At 54.4% G+C, this 19,306-nt stretch overlaps 1 protein-coding gene across 1 annotated transcript in view; it reads right to left on the bottom strand.

Moving 5' to 3' along the window:
- Positions 1-14,612, bottom strand: part of VWA5B1 (von Willebrand factor A domain containing 5B1) — a 73,030-nt gene extending 58,418 nt beyond the window's left edge. The window contains exons 1-6 of the mRNA XM_084651694.1: positions 13,758-14,612; positions 3,322-3,508; positions 2,405-2,566; positions 1,636-1,855; positions 744-886; positions 142-273 (exon numbers count right to left, since the gene is read on the bottom strand). Coding sequence (XP_084507820.1) covers positions 142-273; positions 744-886; positions 1,636-1,855; positions 2,405-2,566; positions 3,322-3,508; positions 13,758-13,913 — 1,000 coding nt within the window. The 5' untranslated portion in view covers positions 13,914-14,612. The remainder of the gene's footprint in view (positions 1-141; positions 274-743; positions 887-1,635; positions 1,856-2,404; positions 2,567-3,321; positions 3,509-13,757) is intronic.
- Positions 14,613-19,306: the final 4,694 nt, after the last annotated feature.

Genomic DNA, 19,306 nt, shown 5'->3' with positions numbered 1-19,306 from the left:
GGCCCAACGTTTACCACACGAAAGAGGTATTTACCTCCAACATGCAAAGACAGAGCTAATGGCACCTGCTGCCCAGACAATGGAATGGGAGGGACCCCCAGAAAGGGGGCGAATAGCAGACAGAAAGCACAGGCCACCTACCGCTCGGATGGATTAATATTTCCACCGGTCTGTCGAAAGTGTGTTTGTTGGCCAGCGTGATCATGATGCTCTTGGCGGAGCGGGCAGAGGGGTCAGCGTCGGCTCGGATCTCGTGTGTGGGGCTTTCCACTCCTGCGCAGGAAAGAGGGATGTGACGCGGGTATGTGGTGGGTGGAGAAGCTGTTCAGTGAAGCTAGAATTCAGGGGGGGGGGCTGGGGCTCAGAGGGCCAGCGGGGGAAACCAGAGACAGTTTCTGTGCAGAGATGGGGGTACGGCATAAAGGAACCAGGAGGGTTGAATAAGGATCTGTGTGTGCCTATGTGTCTGATCTCCTGTCTACACTCAGGTGCCCAGTTTACCACGTGACAGTGCAGGGTGCTGAAGCGTCATTTGCAGAAGTGCAGCCCCAGGAAGAAATAGCAATCCGTGGTGGGAGGGAGATGGTATCGCCCGCTCATCAGCGCTGCAGCTGGCAGACAAACAGCTGGTGCCATGGCAGGGTTAACGTGCTGAAACTGACTCTGTGTGGAGGGCTGTTGCCAAAGTTTAGAGGGGGTTGTCAAGCGGACTTGGCTTCAAGGGGCAGCCCTGGTGCTCTCACCTGCGAGTACACAGGGCCCCCGGATCTCCAGGTGGAAGCTGAACTCGTACTCAGTGGGGTTGGTGGCCTCCCTCTCCAGCAGCTGGGCCAGACAGAACTTGTTAGCTGGATCCAGGCTCCCAGCTCCACAGGAATGTCGATCTCTGCTGAGGAGATGACACCAAGTCAAAGCTGCAAACCCTGGGCCTGCCCCGTGCCCTGCACTGCAAACACAGCCCCGCGGCTGGGGGTAAAGCAACTGGCAGCTTCCCTGCCTCCCGCGGCAGCTCCTAATGCAGCCAGCAGCTCGTTTCTGCAGGGCTGTGGGCCTAGACAGGAGCCCACCAGCCCCAGCTCCTCTCCTCTCCAACTCAGCCCCAGCAGCTCATGCATCTCAGCCCCTTGGACTCAGCCCCAGGAGCATGTTGGGTGAGCAGGGGGCTGGGGCAGGATGCACCAGCGGGGCACAAAGCAAGAGAGCAAGGCAGATAAAAAGATGAAGATGAGAGCTGGGAAAGGAGAGACAGACAAGGAGATGGCTAAAGAGTGGCAGCTGGGGCACAAGAGGGGAGCTGAGGGCAGAAGTGGGGAGCTGCGGTGTGCCAATCAACCAGTCTGTTGCAAGGGAGGCTGCTGATAAGAAATGGTGGGGCCCACTGAGCTAGGGAAAATGGGCTTTCATAGAAACGTTCCAATGGCACGTGGCCTGACCTTCAGCTCCTCATAATCTAGGAGGAATTTAAGCCCAACCCTCCAAGCCCAACCAGCCCCCTGCAGGTATAGATAGGAGGGGCCAGGGCTACTCCAGAGAAGGCTGCTGGAGGGATGGGGGCACTTCTACAGCCCTCAGCACCATAGCATCTGAGCCACTCCTCAAAAGCAAACCCGCTCGGAGACTCTGGCTCCCCCTTACGCTCGGAGCTGGTGTCCAGAGAGGCTGGTGCTTTCCATGCCACACTGGGGCACCTTGGGGACACACACGGCTGGGAGAAGGACCCTCACGGCACCGCTCGGGAGAGTCTGCAGCTCCGAGGAGGTGCTGATGAAAACGGACACACTTTCCAGCGGAGGGATCACACCCAGGTTAGCCACAAAAACGATTCGCTCCAAATCCTCATCCAGCGCAATCCTTCCTGCACAGAGAGGTCACGCGGGAGAGATGCTCTGGGTAGACACCAGAGAGGATGCTCCTCTCTGAGGCCATGTCACTGTCCAGGTCTCCCTCCTCGTGCACCAGCCCCTGGTATTTGTTAATCAAATACTAGACAACCCACAGCAACATCCCAGTATCATCAGGTACATTAGAAGGGCTTCCACAGCCATCCTGCTCTGGGCTGAGATCAGGGAAGGAGACTTGCTCGTCTCTTTGCCGAGGCTCAGAAAGGGCCTGATCCAAACCCCCCTGAAGTTAATGCGTTTTTCTAGACTCATATGCTGGAACTTCCAGAACTAATGGAGCCTTTAAAAGCAACTAGAACCAACTCTGATTTTCAGATCTTTTGCTGCCAGTGGTAAATGCATGCAATGACTTTTCCTGTCCCCAAAGGGACCACGCCACTTCTGTTCAGTACACGTGCTCCTGACACCACATCACGAGCCTGCATAACGGACAGCCCCTCTGCGATTCCTCTTCCCCTGCCCACTCCTCCCCTGGACCATTCAAACCACAAAGGACTCCTTACCGCTGCCATCCTGAGCTCTTCCACTGGGGAGGCTGCCGCAGTCCAAGTAACAGTCGTCTATTTTGGCTTTGTCTTTGATCTGCACGGTCACAGCCCGCCTGGAAACGACAGCTTCGAACCCAACCACGGTGGTGTACTCATCCAGTGGGTAGACAAAGAGACCTGCCAAAGGGAAGGCTCTTAGAACAGCTGCCCTAGGGGGGAGGTTTCCAACCAGTCTCCACCAACGGTCCCGTGCTCTGGTGTGGTGGCCAAGAGGAGACACACCCTGTTAAAGGTTCCTTCCTCTGGCACCACCAGCCGCAGGAGCAAACACTGGGAGAAGCAAGGAGCCCGGAACTGTAAGCAAAAAACACGAGGGGCCCGATCCTCTCCCAGCTCCAGCACCTTTGCTGTTCAAAGAGGCCAGAATTTGGCCACAGCTCCTCTGCTGAGCTGTTGTGGAGGAGAGCTCAGCTGCCTCCTACTCCCAGCATGCCTCATGCACTTTGGCACATGTCAGAGGAGGGCAGGGACGTGGGCTGGGGAAGGGGCAGGCTGGAGTGCAGCTCTGCTTCACACATTCCCAGCAGGCACAGAGTCCCTTAGGGACCGTAGCCAGCAGTTGTAAGTTAGAAGAGCCTTTAGGCTGCTCTAACCTATGCCAGGGCTGGGGCCGGGGCTGGAGCTGCCATGTCTTGAGAATCAGGTGGCGGTAACTGACTCCCCAGTGCCCCCCACTATGCCAAGCGGTTCTCAGTTCAGGAGTGAATCTGGCCCTGTGACCGTACCGGTAGTAACTATTGTACCCTGTCCGTAAGGGGGAGGCTGCCGAGCTGGACTCAAGAGGCTGCCATTAACACCAGCTGTGACCAGTCTCCCATACGCACCCCTGAGCCCCATCCATGCCGCCTGCGCCCCAGGGAACAGAGCCTTACCTTCAAAAGGATGGACCTCCGGGTTGCCGTAGGTCAGGGAGGCAGTCATCCCAAAGGCATAGCCACTGACGCAAGAGGTGACCTCGGAGGCTGTGAGGGGGAGGGGGGAGCTGCTTGTCCAGTTAATGAGCCCTGGCATCCTGCTTATGGGCTCTGGGGTAGCTTGGGTGTCAGGACCTGCGGCAGTCTGGAGAGAGGGGGGGAGGACATGAGACACCTGAGAGAGCCCTGACTGCTGGAGCCCAAAACACTCCCAGCACCTCAGACAGCCTTGGGGATAGGTAGCAGAGCTGCAGCTCGGATACAGGCCCTTGGCGGCATTAACAATCGGGGGCCTCCCACTCCCAGCAGTGTCTGCAGCCTCAAGGGCTCTGCAGGTACACGACTGTCCCAGAAGCCAGCGTGCAGGGCAGCCTGCACCGTCCCCAGCAGGACCTTCCTCCGGGGGTCTGTACAGAGTTGATAGCAAAAGGTTGAACTGAAGCGGCCTCGGGGCTGAAGACAGGAATCCAGGCAACCACTGGTTCCTAATCGCGTTCTGCTGAGCTTCCCTCTCTTCCCTTTGCACAGTGAGGATGGGCCACAGCAGCGCCAAGTGGGACAGGTGCGAGTAAAATGCCCCCCATGGGACCCTTCTGCCCTAAGCTGCACCTGTAACGTTATCTTTTCTAATGGGAGAGGAAGGCTTGTAGGGATAACTATGGGTAGAGGATGGTCCTGGATTTGGCACTGATGCCTCAGCCCCTTGCTGTGCCAACAGTGGCATGCATCTCGTGGACCTGGTAGGGGTAGAAAATGGCAATGGATCTTCCCCTGTACACTTGGGTACTAGAGAACAACTTTGTTCCTGCTTGATAATGAGGAATTCACTTCCTAACCGGTGACGGTGAATGACCAAGTCAGCCCGTGGCATGGAGATGAGTAAACCATTCCCACCATGATGGGAAAGACACCATGAATCCCCATTCCCGGACATGCGCTACAATACCTGGGAACATTGTAAAGTTAAATCTGCATGGACTGTACCAAGGACATGCTGATATTTCAGGGGCAGGATCAAACTTCCTTCCAGCAGCTGTGCTTCTGCTTATAGCTTTATATTGTGCAGAACTGGGTAACTTTCTCACACACACACCCCTCTGGTTTTTGTTTTCTTTTAAAGTGTAAAGTGTCTGCGTGATAACAAACTACAACCATGAAAGTTCTCATGAAAGAAAGAAACGTGTGGAGATAGACAGATATTCTTTTTGGCCTATCATTTCTTTGCCCATTACCAGACAGCAACACAATGCTGGCTATATTAATTCACCTTTTTCCCCTGAATTTCAGGGCAAATGCAATGACTCCTCTTCCCCACTCCCCAGGTCTCCACCTCACTCCTGCAAAGTGTGACTCAGTTCATTGCCTCCTTAGCAGAGCTGTTCATACTTAAACTTGTTGCCTCTAATGTTTCTGTTAATTAAATTTTCCTTGCAACTGTTCTTGCTGCCAGCCCAATCTCTGCTTTAGCTAATCTTCTCCCAGTATGTCCGTCAGCTGGAGGAATTCAGATAAGGATCTTGTGGGTACCTTTCTGTCCAGAACTCACCACACTCGCTCTCTATCAGGAATTCCCAGGGACAGCTGCAGCCTGACTGCTCCTTGGCTGGCTCTGGATGCTTTATGCAACACTCTGTGTGACCAAGGGGGAGCCAGCCACAGTGAAAGACATCAATTTACCTCTCGTTTCCTGGTCAACTCTGTGTTATTAAATGCACCTTTTGATGCAAATGTCCTGAAAGGCAAACACAACTAGCCATTAGGACCAGGAGCTCACCCGTGCCTTTCAGTGGAAACGCAGCAGAGCTAAGCTGGGCCAACTAGGGTGGGACATAAAGGACTAACCAGGAGTGACTGAGATGAGGATATGGACTTTAAGTACTAGCGAGGGCTAACCAAGATGGGGTACAGAACAAATGAGGCCAGCAAGATGGAGCTATGGGAACCATGGGGTTAATAAGGACTTTGCCAGGATGGGGCTACTTAGTAAGAACATAAGAACAACCATTCTGGGTCAGACCAAAGGTCCATCTAGCCCAGTATCCTGTCTTCCTACAGTGGCCAATGCCAAGTGCCCCAGAGAGAATGAACAGAACAGGTAATTATCAAGTGATCCATCCCCTGTCACCCATTCCCAGCTTCTGGCAAACAGAGTCTAGGGAAACCATCCCTGCCCATCCTGGCTAATAGCCATTGATGGACCTAGCCTCCGTGAATGTATCTAGTTCTTTTTTGAAATGAGGACTGTTAAGCGATAGCAAGACTCTGAAAATATAACGAGAAATTAATAGTAACAATAAGGGCATCCTTATTTGAGGATCTCAAACTCAGACTGTAGTATGCCTCAGAACCTTCCTGGGATGCAGGTTCTATTATCCCTGGGCTACAGAGGTTCAGAGACTTACCCAAGTAGTCCGTGTCACACCTGGAACTAAAACCCAGTTTTGATTGCCAGGGCCCCGCTGTACCCACTATCTCCCACTTTCCGTGGGAAATTTGTAGTGGGAAGCATAGATGCTCCCCTGGTGCCTAACCTGCCAGAGAAGCTGCAGATCGATGTTTCTGCTTGGAGAGAAAACTTTGCTTGTGCCTGCGTGTGTGAGAGAGCAAGCCAGAGACTGTGGAAAGTCAGTGGCATTGGTGCAAAACAATGGCGGATGTCTGCACAATCGAGGCGGATGTCTGCACAATCGAGCTAGCTCGTGAAGCCGTGGCAGCATGGACTAGCCGTCTGAGTCATTTCCCAGGGTTCTGGATCTGTTTGTACAGCCCATACAGCACTACCATGCACTACCATGGCTTCACTGCGACCAGTACCCCAGCTAGTCAGATTACAGCTAGCTTGGGTGTGTCTACATGGGCTGCAATCACACCCCAGGACTTCAGTGAGAACATACCCTAAGAAACCCAGGAGCCTGCTGTGTGCAAGGATCCTGCTGGATGCTGTAAAGCCAGCAGTGTGGCAGGGGGAAAAGCCAGAGTAGTTGTGCGAGGATACTGAGGATAATCTAGCTACCCAGACACACCGTCTCCAGATAGCAAAGGCCAGTCAGGACATTGGGGACGTGGGATCTGCCAGTTTGGGAAGGCAGAAGGCTAAATCACCTGCCGTAAGGGAGGAAAATGGAAGAAAGAACTGAGTGAAAAAGGAAAATGGAAGGAAGGAGACAGGTTAGAAAGAAGGACAGAGGAATAAGCCAGGCCTGGCTGATGGGATTTCTGTGCTGTGCCACATTGGAGAGGTGGGTTCAGTCTCCAGTCCTGAGACCTGATTCCCCCATCACTTATACAAGTGCAGGTTCACTGGCTTCCGCAAAGCTACTCCTGATTTACACCAGGCCACGTGAGGTCAGAATCAGTGCCTGGCCTCCTCGTCTGAGCAGGTGGAAGCTGGGGAGGAGCTTGCCCCTAGGAAGGAGCAGCTGTAGCATAGCCAACAGTCTCTTCTGTGCCTGCTTAACCCCAGCCAGCCCAAAGGAGCCCTATGCGGTGAGGTGATAGGAGGCAGGACACGCTGTGTTAGAGACAAGAAGACTCCGTAGCAGCCTTGTCTCTCATCCTCCCAAAGGGCCAGACAGAGGGCGTGAGACAACGACAAGTGCAGGGAATTAGAAGAGGATGAGATCATTTATATTAGCTGCATCCATCACAACTTCTAGTGCCAGGGTTTGCTGATTCACAGTCCCTGAGAGCAGTAATCAAAGTTCTCTGGCCAGAGTGGAGGTACATGAGGGTCTGCAAGGAACACTGTCCCCAGCTACCTCAGAGAAGCAGGACAGCTTTGGTTCTCCTGCTGGGGGTGGAGTGCAGATGGGTTCTCAATGGCACACATAGATTGTCAGCTCTTTGGGGCCAGGACCGTCTCTTTTGTTCTGTGTTTGCACAGTGCCTAGCGCAATAGGGCCCCAAGTCTGGACGTGGGCTCCTAGACACTATGGTGACACAAACAATAACAATCCCATCTGGGGAGAAGGCTGGTGGCTGTAATTATTATTATGTGTAGTATGGCAGGACTTAGGAGCTGCATGCAGCATCAGGGCCCCATTGGGGTACGTGTTCACAATCCATATAGACAAGCCTGGGAGAAAGAGAGGTGTGATGGGATCTATAAACCCCACCCTGCAACTGCTAATGAAGGGTTAAGAGACCGTCTCAGCTGTGGCTAATTGGCAGACCAGCAACAGCTGGAGTAAGAGCTGCAGACGGAGCACAAAGCTGTGGCCAGGGAGCCTGAAGAGGACTCTGTATCAGCTGTGAAGTGGGTAGGAAGTGGCTAGCACCCCCACCCTGCTCCTGACAAAGCCCTGGAAGGAGTCACTCTGGGAAATGGGCCAAGGGCTGATGAAGGTAGGAAGGGGCCTAGGAAAACAGCAATGAATCTGAGGCAGTAGCCCTGTTTAGTGCAGGGTCCCTGGGCTGGAGCCCATAGGAGAGGGAGGATCTGTGCTTGCCTCCCTGCCAGCAGGAAAAGGGGTGTAAAAACCTTCCTCTTGCAAGGGGTTATGAGCTGCAGGGCCCAGGGTGGGCATAAGGTCGTTAGCCTGTCTAGTTATTGGACTCTGTAGGGGTGGGAACTGTAAGTGACCTGGCTGGAGGGTGAGTCCTGAGAAGGGGCAAACGGCCACAGGGGTCATCAGGTGTAGATGAGACTGCTGCGTCATGCTGGCCATGCGGGGGTGGACTGGCTGGTGAGCGACCCCTCCACAAGAGCTCCTCCTCCTTGCTTTATGGACGGGGAACTGAGGGGATGTCTACCCTGCAGTTAGATGCGGAGGCTGGCCCATGCCAGGTGACTTGGGCTCGTGGGGCCATTTAATGTGGGCCTAGGCATTTGAGCTCAGGCTGCAGCGTGAGCTCTGGGACCCTCGAGCCCCAGTCGGCTGGCATGAGCCAGCCATGGGTGTCTAATCGCAGTTTAGATGCACCCTGAGAGCGCAAGTGACTCTCACACATGGCGAGTCAGTGGCCAAGCTGAGCTCCTGCGTTCCCGGCCGCTGCCTTCACCACAGGGCTTCCCCCTGAAGAGAGGGGAGAAGGAGATGAGACGGGGGTGGGGGCTCCACCTATTCTCCTCCACCAGGGAGAATTTTTACAGAGGAAAATGATGGGAAAGATACTTCTACCCTGCACACCCATTGATGAGAGATGATGCAAGGCATGAAAAGGCTTTCAGGCTGCCTCGCTGGTTTTCCCAACCTTTCCTGGTGGCTAGGAGGGCTGGTGACTCCTACTAGCCTGGAGATCTAAAACCCCCGGAGCAGACACGACTCTGCCTGCCTGCAGTGGCTCTGTTCCCCGCCGCGGCTGTGGGCAGCTGAGTGCTAACAAAGGGCTCCTGCCGCTCAGTGCCATTGACTCGCACTCGATGGCTCTCAGTAGAGAAGGACGTTTCATCCCCCGGGGCCCAGGAGAGCAAAACACTCCTGGGCTCATTCGCAGTCAAGTGGGCAGCGGCGACAGCATTCCTGTAGCTGGCTTCAAACCCGTGCGCCCCGTCAGTCGTTCCCAGTCAGTGTCTTTCATTAGGCTCCTACTGGCTTCCCATTCCTCAGCCCATCCCGCTCCCTCCCAGGTCACACCAGTAGCTACAAGGAGCTTTGCTCTTCCAGAGGATGAGCCCTCTTTGTGGCTGTTACCAGAACTGAAACATGAACAAGTTTTACTAGCCAGTCCCAAGTGGCTTGGGACAGGCAATACCTCAGGCCCACAACACGGGCCTCCTTTCCCCAAGCCCAGCCTGGGAGCTAGGAAACCAGAGAGAACCACAAGGTCTGTCTGTGTCCTACAGCCTCGCTAAAGAAACCCCTTTCTAGGCATGACACCCAAGTCCTGCCTCTTATGAGGGGGATGCTCAAGCTGCAGCCAGGTCTGAATTGTGAGCACCAGCTTGGGAGCAACAGGTGCAAGTATTCAGATTGACCTGGCACTGGGAGACAACCTGCCTTTCTTCCACCTCCCCCATGAGCCCAGTAGTTCCCCCTCCCCCAGCCAAAACCCCGCTGTCTGACTCTGCACGTCCCTTTTCCCCTGCAGCAACTGTCCTGGTTTGTCACTGGGAGAATCTGGTTGCTGTAAGGAAGCTGGGAACCTACTGGAGAGGTGTGGGGAGAGCTGGGGGCAATGAGAAGGTTGCAAACAGGGGGAAGAGAGTCAGGGTCCACTGGCAGAACCGTGGAGATGGCACTCCAGAGACACTGGGACTAGCTATGGATAGTTATTCAAACCGAGCCTCCATCCCTGCTGTATACAAGACTGTTTTTGTCCACTCCCTGCAGGAAGGCATTGGCATACTAGGGCTGCAGATTACCAGCTATTTAAAGCTCTCCTTGGAAAGAGGTGCCAAATCCACCTGCAAACATATTCAAACATATTCTGTTATGTGTTCAAGGGAAGGGGCTGTTAATGTGTTTTGAATAGGTTCAGTCTGTGGTCCCTCTCCTCCCAACCCGGAAGAAGAATTTAGGATCTTGGGGAAAACAGAGTCATCCCTGCTGCACGGGGCAGCAGATCCCTGTGCTACCAAGCATGAACACAAGCCACGGCCCCACCACCTCTGTGTTTGCCCATTTCCCCTCCTGTCCATTGCAGCCTTGTTGTTGCTAGAAACCCCCTGTGCGCTAGGCGCTGCACAAACTCATGGCGAGAGACAGCCCCTGCCCCAAAGAGTTCACCGGCTGAACAGCCCATAGAGCGGGAAAGTGACTCCCCCAAGGGCAGACAGCAGAACCAGTTTTAGAACACAGGTCTCTTGACTCAGGCCAAGTCTGCACTGCAGAGCTACATGGGTATAACGAGAAGATATCCACTCCCTGAGCTCTGTAGTTCGACCGACCACCTCTTGGGGAGGGAGATTAACTACACTGACAGGAGCAGCTCTCCTATCGGCAGAGTAGCATCTTCACTAGCCGCACCACTGTAGCGCTGTACGTGAGGACAAGCCCTCGCAGTCTAACGCCCGACCCACTAGGCCACGTTGCCTCCGTAGGCACTAGGATGGGACTGGTTATTATCTGCCTCAAGCTGCCCTCATCTGTGAGGGGCCCCGCATCAGACCTGCATGAGGGCTCCAGCAGCACGAACGCTGCAGCGTAACCAAGGAATCACTCCGACTCTTTCTGCTGCTTCACCTTCAAAGGCCCTTAAGGCAGCCAAGAGAATATGCCAAAAGCGGCTCTGTGAGGCATTGCGCAGCTGATCACCTCTGAATGGAACGACTGCAGGCTGTGTCAAGCACGCCATCAAGTGTGTGCACCAGAGAGGGGGAGCCTGGGATAACTGAAAGAGGGAGAATTTTTATAGAGGAAAATGATGGGAAAGATACTTCTTCCCTTCTCTGAGTCCTCAGTCAGACAGCGCTGCAAGGGATTTGGTAGTGACTTGGTTAGGAGCAGTGGATGAGAAACTGTCCTCTCCACCCTGCTCTCTGCTAGCTAGGAACTCTGCCTACCATGCTTCCCACTGTGCTCTCCGCGTCTGCACTCTACTTGCTCTGCACTTTGCTGTCTGAGCCCTACGACTGGTACCTTCTGGTCCTCGGTCACACTACAGACACTGAGCTGGCGTGATCGCCGACCTTCCCCCAAGAGAGCAAAAGGCAGCCCTGTTCCACCCAAAAACACTGAGCTGGTTGTGTCCCTGTACGCTCCCTTTTACCATGTTCCCCTAATTACACATCCACCAGGAGAGAGAGATTCACAAACGCACTCAGCGGACGCAGTAAGGTGCATGGAGAAGACTGAGTGTAGAGCTGGGGGAAAAGTTTCAGTCAAATTTGGTTTTGGGGGGCCAGAAATGCAGATTTTGGTCAACTGCAAAATGTTGTGAATTGGCATCAAATTCACTGATTTGTTTCAGTCAAAACAAACACAATTACAAAAAAAATCTTGTTTTGACATTTTCTAAGCAAAATTTTTCAATTTGCATCATCTGTCTTGAAATGTACTTCAATTTTTTTTTGTTTAAAAAGATCAGAAACATCCAAAACATTGCACTTGCCCCAAAACATTTTTTTTGTTTGCCAGAAACTTCTGCCCCCCCCCCCCACCACCACCACCACCACCACCACCCCTTTCTGGTTCAGCCGGTGAACTAACTGAAAGATCAGTTATTGGCACAGCTGTAACCAAATGTAAAGTAGGGATGTCCGATCTGCAGTGACTGTCCATTGACCAGTACAGGGATCCTCATATCTACCTGCTACATTTTGCATAACGGAAAGTTAAGGGGAAAGCTCAGTGAAGATTACAGTGCTCCAGCAGCTGGACAGGCATTCCCTATACAAGGCTGGACAGATAAGCGGCTATGTGTGAGGCTGCTAGCTTAGTCTGCAGCCAGCATGCTCCATGCATCAGGTGTGTTCCATGAATCTGCTTTCAAACTGATGGTGAGGAACTGCCAGTGGGCAATGAAGTGAATATTCCCTTGTAGTTTGTCAGTCAAACTCCTGGATGCAGTGATGTTGCTGAGGAGCCTTTTCCTGTATTGTTAATGATCTGATCCTCTGCATACATGATGGTGAGGGAGTTTTATGGAGGCGTGAATTATTGTGCTTGTCATGTGGCAGGGTGACACACTGGTTTTATGGTGGATGGATATTCCTCAGGTGGGGGAGTTTTATGGGAGTGTGACTTGATGGATTGATATGTGAGAAGGGCAGCAGTGATGTGCAAAGTACAGAGCCTTGTTTTCGAGAATAAACTTTATTACACACTAACAAGCTTGAAAGTAGCATTTTACGCCCACTTTGCACAGCAGCGAGGGCCTTTTCCAGTCACTGAAGTCTTTCTAGTGACTGCAGTGAACTTTGGATCAGGTTCTAAGGGCCAGATTTTTAAAGGTTAATTGCTTACAGATGCAGATGGGTGCACTTTTGAAAATCCCATCTGCATCTTTAAGCCTTTAAAAATCTGCTCCTAAATGTCTACTCTATTAAAGAGAGAGGGTAGATAAATCTCTTTAGAGCTTGTTTGCTTGCATTAAATGTCAACAGAAAGAGGGACTGGATTGTGATTGCAGGTAGACAAGAGCACTTGGTCCTCGCACAAAAGAACTTAATCTCTTTTTTGTTTCTATGTTTGTACAAGGGTCCTAGACACTACTGCAATACAGTGAATAATAATGATGCCTCTTAGATGCCACAGCCTAGCGAATGGGCCAATAGATACAATGCACCATGATGCCTCAGGCAGACAATTTGGGATTGCTTGCAGGAACATTCCCTTATGCTTTTGCCATGTTGCTTTCTGAATGGCTGGTCCTGCTTGCAGGCTAAGCCAGCCACTGTGCACCCCAGTCTGGGTCCTGCCCCCCTAACTGAGGGCAGCAGCTGAAAGGAGGTGGTCGAGGAGGATCCAGAACTTAGGAATGGCAGGGAGAACTGAGCCAGGAGTTGGGGGTTGGTTGTAACTGCATCCAGGCTGACCTCTCAGCTTTGGAACGGCAGTGTTAATGATCAGTTGATAACATTAATATTTGTAACGGAGCTAGCATTTAAAGTGAGCCCTATTCTGCTAGTCTGAGCTCAGGATGATGGGATGGGAAGGGACTTTTTAGGCCCTAAATCAATCCCCCTTCCAAAAATGCATCCTGCTCCTTTCAGCATTTTTTCACTGCTGCCACCAGCCTTCAGCATCAGAGGAGGCAAAGATGGAAAAGACCTGATAGGACAAGGGCCTTGTCTTGATGTATACTTATCCAGTACCTAGCACAATGCAGCCTGATCCTGATTGACTCCTCAGTGCTACTGTAATATAGATAATAATAAGGTCAAAGAGTGAACACCAGGCTCTTGGCTTCCAATAAAGAGCAGATCTGATATTAAACAGCCTCTGTGCATGAACTAAGCCACAGAATGCCCCACTGGCCCCAGCCACGAGCCACTACATTGCCACGCCTCTGTGATTTTTTTTTTTCTTGGACCCACACACCGCTACAGCCGCATCTCACGGCTGAGCTCTGGGAACCGGAGTTTTGCTCTCGGGATTAACTATTTCAACGGAAACCCCCAGTTGGAATTAAACAGAGAAGGATCATGTGCCCCGTCACAGAACTGCAGCCCTTTCGACAGTGGAACCCAGAAACTCTTTAACAGCACATAAGAACGCTATGCAACAGTTTAGGGCTGTCGGTGAAAAATACTGCATCCAACTGAAACAACAAGGGAAATTTTAGCCAGGTGGAATGTAATTACCCAGCCAGAAATAGGCCAAGATACCAAGGCTATCGCTCCTACTGTTGCAAAAAGTGCCTTGGGATGTTTAATGACCACAAGCACTCAGGACTGCCGCTGTAAATCTATTCAGAAAGATGAGCCGCACAACAGCACAGCACCTCCCTAATGCTAGGTTGGGGTACTGGATCGATACTGACTAAGGGAATAGTGGCTTAATTAACTATACCGTGTAGGTTTCCTCAGAGGTCTCTTGTCCAGGAACAGACCAGGCATAGCCCTGAGATGTGAGGTCACATCTCCAGATCTCCTCCACATTCAAGCTGCTTTGAGGAAGAGAGAGACAGGGTTTTCTTCTGCTGGGTAAATATTCCTTCAGCTTCATTTGTATCAATCAACACTGACATCCAGTGGCTTGTCAGGATGATCACAAGAAATGCCCGATTGTAATCTATGAGCATCTCTCCCGGGTTCTGTTGTCTAGACTAAAGACAGAATGGACCTGATGCATTGTGGCCATTCATTATTACTATCCTGTCCAAGTGAATTCAGCGGCTGTTCCCAGAGGATGGAACTGGAAAGAGAAGCCCTGTTCATCTGCAGAACCAGTAAAACATAAGCAATAATTGCATAAGCTTCCCAACGCTGCCAGACCAATGCACCTCAACCCTCTTTTGGAAAGCTCACCCTCGAGGGATGAGAGAGAAGTTTAGTCTCCAAGGCCCACTCGGACCCTTGCGGCTACCAGCACGGGTGCCAAATGGTGCCTTTGTTACATAGCACAGGATATTCCCTTCAGCCATTTGGCCTCGTCAGAAGTCAGAGTTAAGCAAGGTCAAGACATCCAGTGAAAAGTGGAGCTGGAAATCTAATGTCCAGTTCAGGTGGACACACCCATGCTCGCTGTGATCCAGCTAGCATGCTAAAAATAGCAGGGCAGCCCTGGCTGCAGGGGTGGCGGGGTGAGCTAGCGCCCCAGTACATACCTGGGAATTGCCCCAGGGGCAGCTCGCTTGTCCTGCCACCTGTGCAGCCTCTATTCCACCACTCTTTTCAGCACACTAGCTCAATCTGGGCTTGCTAATATCTACCTCAACTGGAAACTACATCTCCAGCTCCAGTGTAGACCTACCCTTAGGGTAGGCCTGCAACGCACAGGGAAGATACACCCAGGATACAGATACAGGGTAGGTACACCCAGGCTAACTTCAATCTTGCTAGCATGGGTAATGGTAGCGTGCAGGCACCAACAGGGGCTCCACTCCAGCACAGGCTAGACACCAGAGCACGTGTGGGTGAGCTTGTTGTTAGCCCCTGCTGCCCTGCCTTCACGACTCTTATTACCTAGCCTAGCTGGCTTAGAGCTAGCGTGGATCTGCCTACTTGTGTTTGCAGTGTAGACACAGCCATAGACTCGCCTTGTAGTTTTGGTTGGATATGGTATCTCTGTGTTACCGTGTGCTGTTAGAAACAGCTGCTGTTTTTCATCTCCCCAGCAGCGGCTGCATCCTAGTGGTGGGTCTTGTAATATGGTGACGTGTTGGCAAAACAGTAACCACACAGGGTTCCCTTAAGTTTTCTGGATCAGGTGGTGATACACGTTGTCCCCTATGGTGCTGGGTGGGCTGGCTGGCCTGGCAATGGTCCGCTGCCTGATCTGAGGAGTGGATCGCCACTGACTGAGGTCAGAAGCTGCATGTGCTTCAGGTTCTTTCCCAATACTGATTCTTCAGCTTCCAAGGTGGGGTGGGGTAGGCAGGCAGGCGCTGATGGGCAGCGGAGCAGCTGCCCTTCAGTGCCATGGCAGCCCGGCCTCCTCTCCTCAAGCTGCTGGACGTGGTGGAAGGGGCAGGGCCAGGACTCTGTGCTTTGTTTCCCATGCGCTGCAAGCCGGTGGTGGTGACAGCTGGTGGAAGAGGCACTTGAAGCAGTGGATTATTTAACCCTAGGCACCTTCTCCCCTAGATCTGTCCCAGGCCTTGCTTCACAGTGAAAAGCAGTGCGCTCCCTGGGAAGGGTCATGGCTGGTCTGTATCTCACAGAAACATCCCTAGGAAGAGCCCAGCAGACATGGTTCCTGGCTGGCTTGTGTCCCTCTTCCCGGGCAGAAGCCCTACTACGTGGAAGGCTGCCCTGGGCTGAGCCAAGAGCCAGGTCTATAATGTCACTTACAAGCTGGCAGGAGGAAGTGGGGGGGCTTACACACACCTGTATACCCATAAGGCACTGGAGCCCATGGGTGGGATGGGGGGGTCTGGCCCTTCATTGCCAGCCCTGCCCCAAGTGGACTGAGACTGTAGGTGGGAAAGCGAGTCTTTTGACAGCAGATTTTCAGGAGCAACCTGCAGGAGCCCCTGCTCTCCAATCCCAACCCTCCAGCAGCCCTGCCGGGGCCTAGCAGGCAGGGGGGGTTCTAGGCTGCTGCCACCCGCTGGCCATCCCTGCAAGCAACCGAGCTGCAACATGCTCTCTGCAAGCACAGAGGGTGTCATTCATCTCTGTCCTGCGGGGCCTGCCTGGTGCTCAGAGCTCCTGGTTCCCAGAGCCAGGCACCTGCCCACAATCCTGCAGGAACAAAGGCAGGTGCGTCCCTGCCCCCTGTGCAGCCAGCTCCTCTGGGATGCAAGCGGAAAGCGCCGGGCCTCAAACCCACAGGAGACTGCCCCTAAAACCATCACTTAGCACCAAGGAGGGAGCCACTCATCCCCCCTGGAGCAGAAGCCAACAGCATTGGTGCTAATTGGCCACCTGGAAGGCTAGTCTAAGCAAAGCGCTCAGGGCCTGATGGGGCCCACGAGATAGGCCTGTGCACTCACGCTCGTGTCTGTGTGGGGGGGGGTCTTTCCAGGACAGAGGTGAGACCCCTTAGCTGGGGGCGAGCAGCTCCATCAGCTGTGGGCTGTGCCTATCCTGCCCAGGCCCTGGGTTCAGTTTTCAGGGCTGCCAAGTAAGCTTGCCCCGGGGCGGGAATGCAGGACAGCATTCCCACGCCACGCTGGCTGGCCGCAGGGTGCTGGCACGCTGGGGCAGAAGCAAGGCCCTAGTCACTGCAGAGGGAAGCCAGCTCTTGGCCCCAGCAGCAGCTGGTGGGGACAGAGGATTCCCGAGGGAGGATGGAGCAAATCAAGCCCACCCCCTTGCAAGTAAAGCCCTTGTTCCTGGGGGGGCTTCTGGCCAGGGTGAGCCAAGTGCTGCAGGAGCCAAGCCTAGCAGCACCCTGTGGTGAGGCTGGGCTGCCTTCCCTCCCTGAGCCCGGCCCGGCCCCGCTCCGCCGCCCTGGGCTGGCTGCCAGGGCTTGTCCCCAGCGCTGCGTAATGCAAACCCGCCGCTGCGCTGCGCGATGCGCCCTGGCAAGGTCATTGCGCGCCGCGGGGAGCGCAAACGGTGCCCTGCACGGCGCCCGGCGGCTCCCCATCTACCCCCCCCAAGACACACACACACCCCCTAACTGGGGCTAGTGAATCTAACCCCCCCCACACACACACACCCCACGGCAGGGGCTAGTGAATCTAACCCCCCCCCCACACACACACACCCCACGGCAGGGGCTAGTGAATCTAATCCCCCCCCTCCACACACACACACCCCACGGCAGGGGCTAGTGAATCTAACCCCCCCCCCACACACACACACCCCACGGCAGGGGCTAGTGAATCTAACCCCCCCACACACACACACACCCCACGGCAGGGGCTAGTGAATCTAACCCCCCACACACACACACACACCCCACGGCAGGGGCTAGTGAATCTAACCCCCCCACACACACACACACCCCACGGCAGGGGCTAGTGAATCTAATCCCCCCCCCCGCCCACACACACACCCCAGCTGGGGCTAGTGAATCTAATCCCCCCCCTCCACACACACACACCCCACGGCAGGGGCTAGTGAATCTAACCCCCCCACACACACACCCCACGGCAGGGGCTAGTGAATCTAATCGCCCCCCCCCACACCCACACCCACCCCACGGCAGGGGCTAGTGAATCTAACCCCCCCCGCCCACACACACCCCACGGCAGGGGCTAGTGAATCTAACCCCCCCCACACACACACCCCCCACGGCAGGGGCTAGTGAATCTAATCGCCCCTCCCCCACACACACACCCCACGGCAGGGGCTAGTGAATCTAACCCCCCCCCACACACACACACACACCCCACGGCAGGGGCTAGTGAATCTAACCCCCCCCCACACACACACACACCCCACGGCAGGGGCTAGTGAATCTAACCCCCCCCACACACACACACACCCCACGGCAGGGGCTAGTGAATCTAACCCCCCCCCACACACACACACCCCACGGCAGGGGCTAGTGAATCTAACCCCCCCCGCCCACACACACACCCCAGCTGGGGCTAGTGAATCTAATCCCCCCCCCCCCCCGCCCACACACACACACACACCCCACGGCAGGGGCTAGTGAAGTTCATTCTCCGCCCAGAAGGCGAAGAGACAGTTGGGCTTTTCCTGCCCCCTCATGCTCCTGCCCCCCCCCCCGCCTGTTCTGCCCCCGGGCTGGGGGCACGTCCGTGCCCTGCAGCGGGGAGAGGGGAGCGGCACTTTGCCTGGGGGGGGGCTCGCGCGCGCAGAAATATTGTGACCGGGATTTTTAACAACCCAGCGGCTGCGCTGCGACGAGGCACCGCGCAGCGCCTGGGAAATGCGCCCACGCTCCCCGCGGCCCTGCGGAGCGGCCGGCGCGCTCCGGGCGCGGGCGCGGGAGGAAGCCGCGGAGAGCCGCCGGCTGCTTCGCCTACCTTGGCTGGCGGGAGGCCGGGATCAACTTCACCCGCGCCTGCCGTGGCCCAAGCCCGGCTGCTGGGGCGAGCGGCTGCACCGAGAGCCCGGACAAGCCGGGAGGCGGCGGCAGGCACCCCGCTTCAGCCTCCAGACCGAGAGCTAGACCGGCGTGGGGTGCGGGGGGCAGGCGATCTCTGCAGGCGAAGAAACCTCGGCAACATGTGGCATTTAGCTATCCCAGCAAGCTCGCTCTGCCCCCCGCCCCGGGCGCACCCTGCCCAGGCTCCCAGGGGGGCCCTGGCTTCATGGCTACCTTCCCACCCCAGGCTAAGTCCTCCGGATGCCGGGGCTTCCTTACCCTGCAAGCTGCAGCAACATGTGTCCCTCTGCCAAAGCTCTACCGTTCCCCTCCAGCGCCTGGGGGCTGTCTGTGATCCTGTGAAGGCTTCTGCTTCGCATAGCAGGGACCTAGCTCCGCTGCCTGCCAGCTGATTAACACACACTTTTCCATAGCTCTTTGGGTGACCATCATTAAGTGGTGCCATTTGTTTTGTCAGAGAGGTAACCATGACAATCATCCTGTACACACCCCACTGTCTTTCTCAGCACCTTCTCCCCCCTGCCCCATCTCTTAAGGGCATGGAACAAGTCTCCAGTTTGCATCCTTTCTCTCTGCTTTGTTTGGGAGCATTTAGCTCAGCAGCTGCAAGGGACAAGTAGCTGACACTCATTTGTATGTCAAAATGGCCAGTCTCTCTCTGCAGCATTCACACATCTGTGTGGCCAGAGGAGATGAGACCAATAGAGTGAATGTACCTATGGTTCTCTAACGTACCTCTTCTGACCCTGGCATCTGGAAAGACAAGATAAGCAAGAAGCCAGGCTGGTTGAGAAGGTCATAGCAGATAAATATTGCCCTTGAAATAGAAAAGTTACCAAGAGACTGTATCACAACACAGTGCCCAAACTAGAATCGCAGATCAAGGCACTTCTCTCCCAAGAGTGAGTGTTTTTCACAGCAATCTATTC

This window comes from Lepidochelys olivacea (genome assembly GCF_965140295.1).
Source record: "Lepidochelys olivacea isolate rLepOli2 genome assembly, chromosome: 18".
Classification (NCBI taxonomy): domain Eukaryota; kingdom Metazoa; phylum Chordata; order Testudines; family Cheloniidae; genus Lepidochelys; species Lepidochelys olivacea.
The sequence above is the reverse complement of the archived record's forward strand: the minus strand, read 5'-3'. Positions and strand labels throughout refer to the sequence as shown.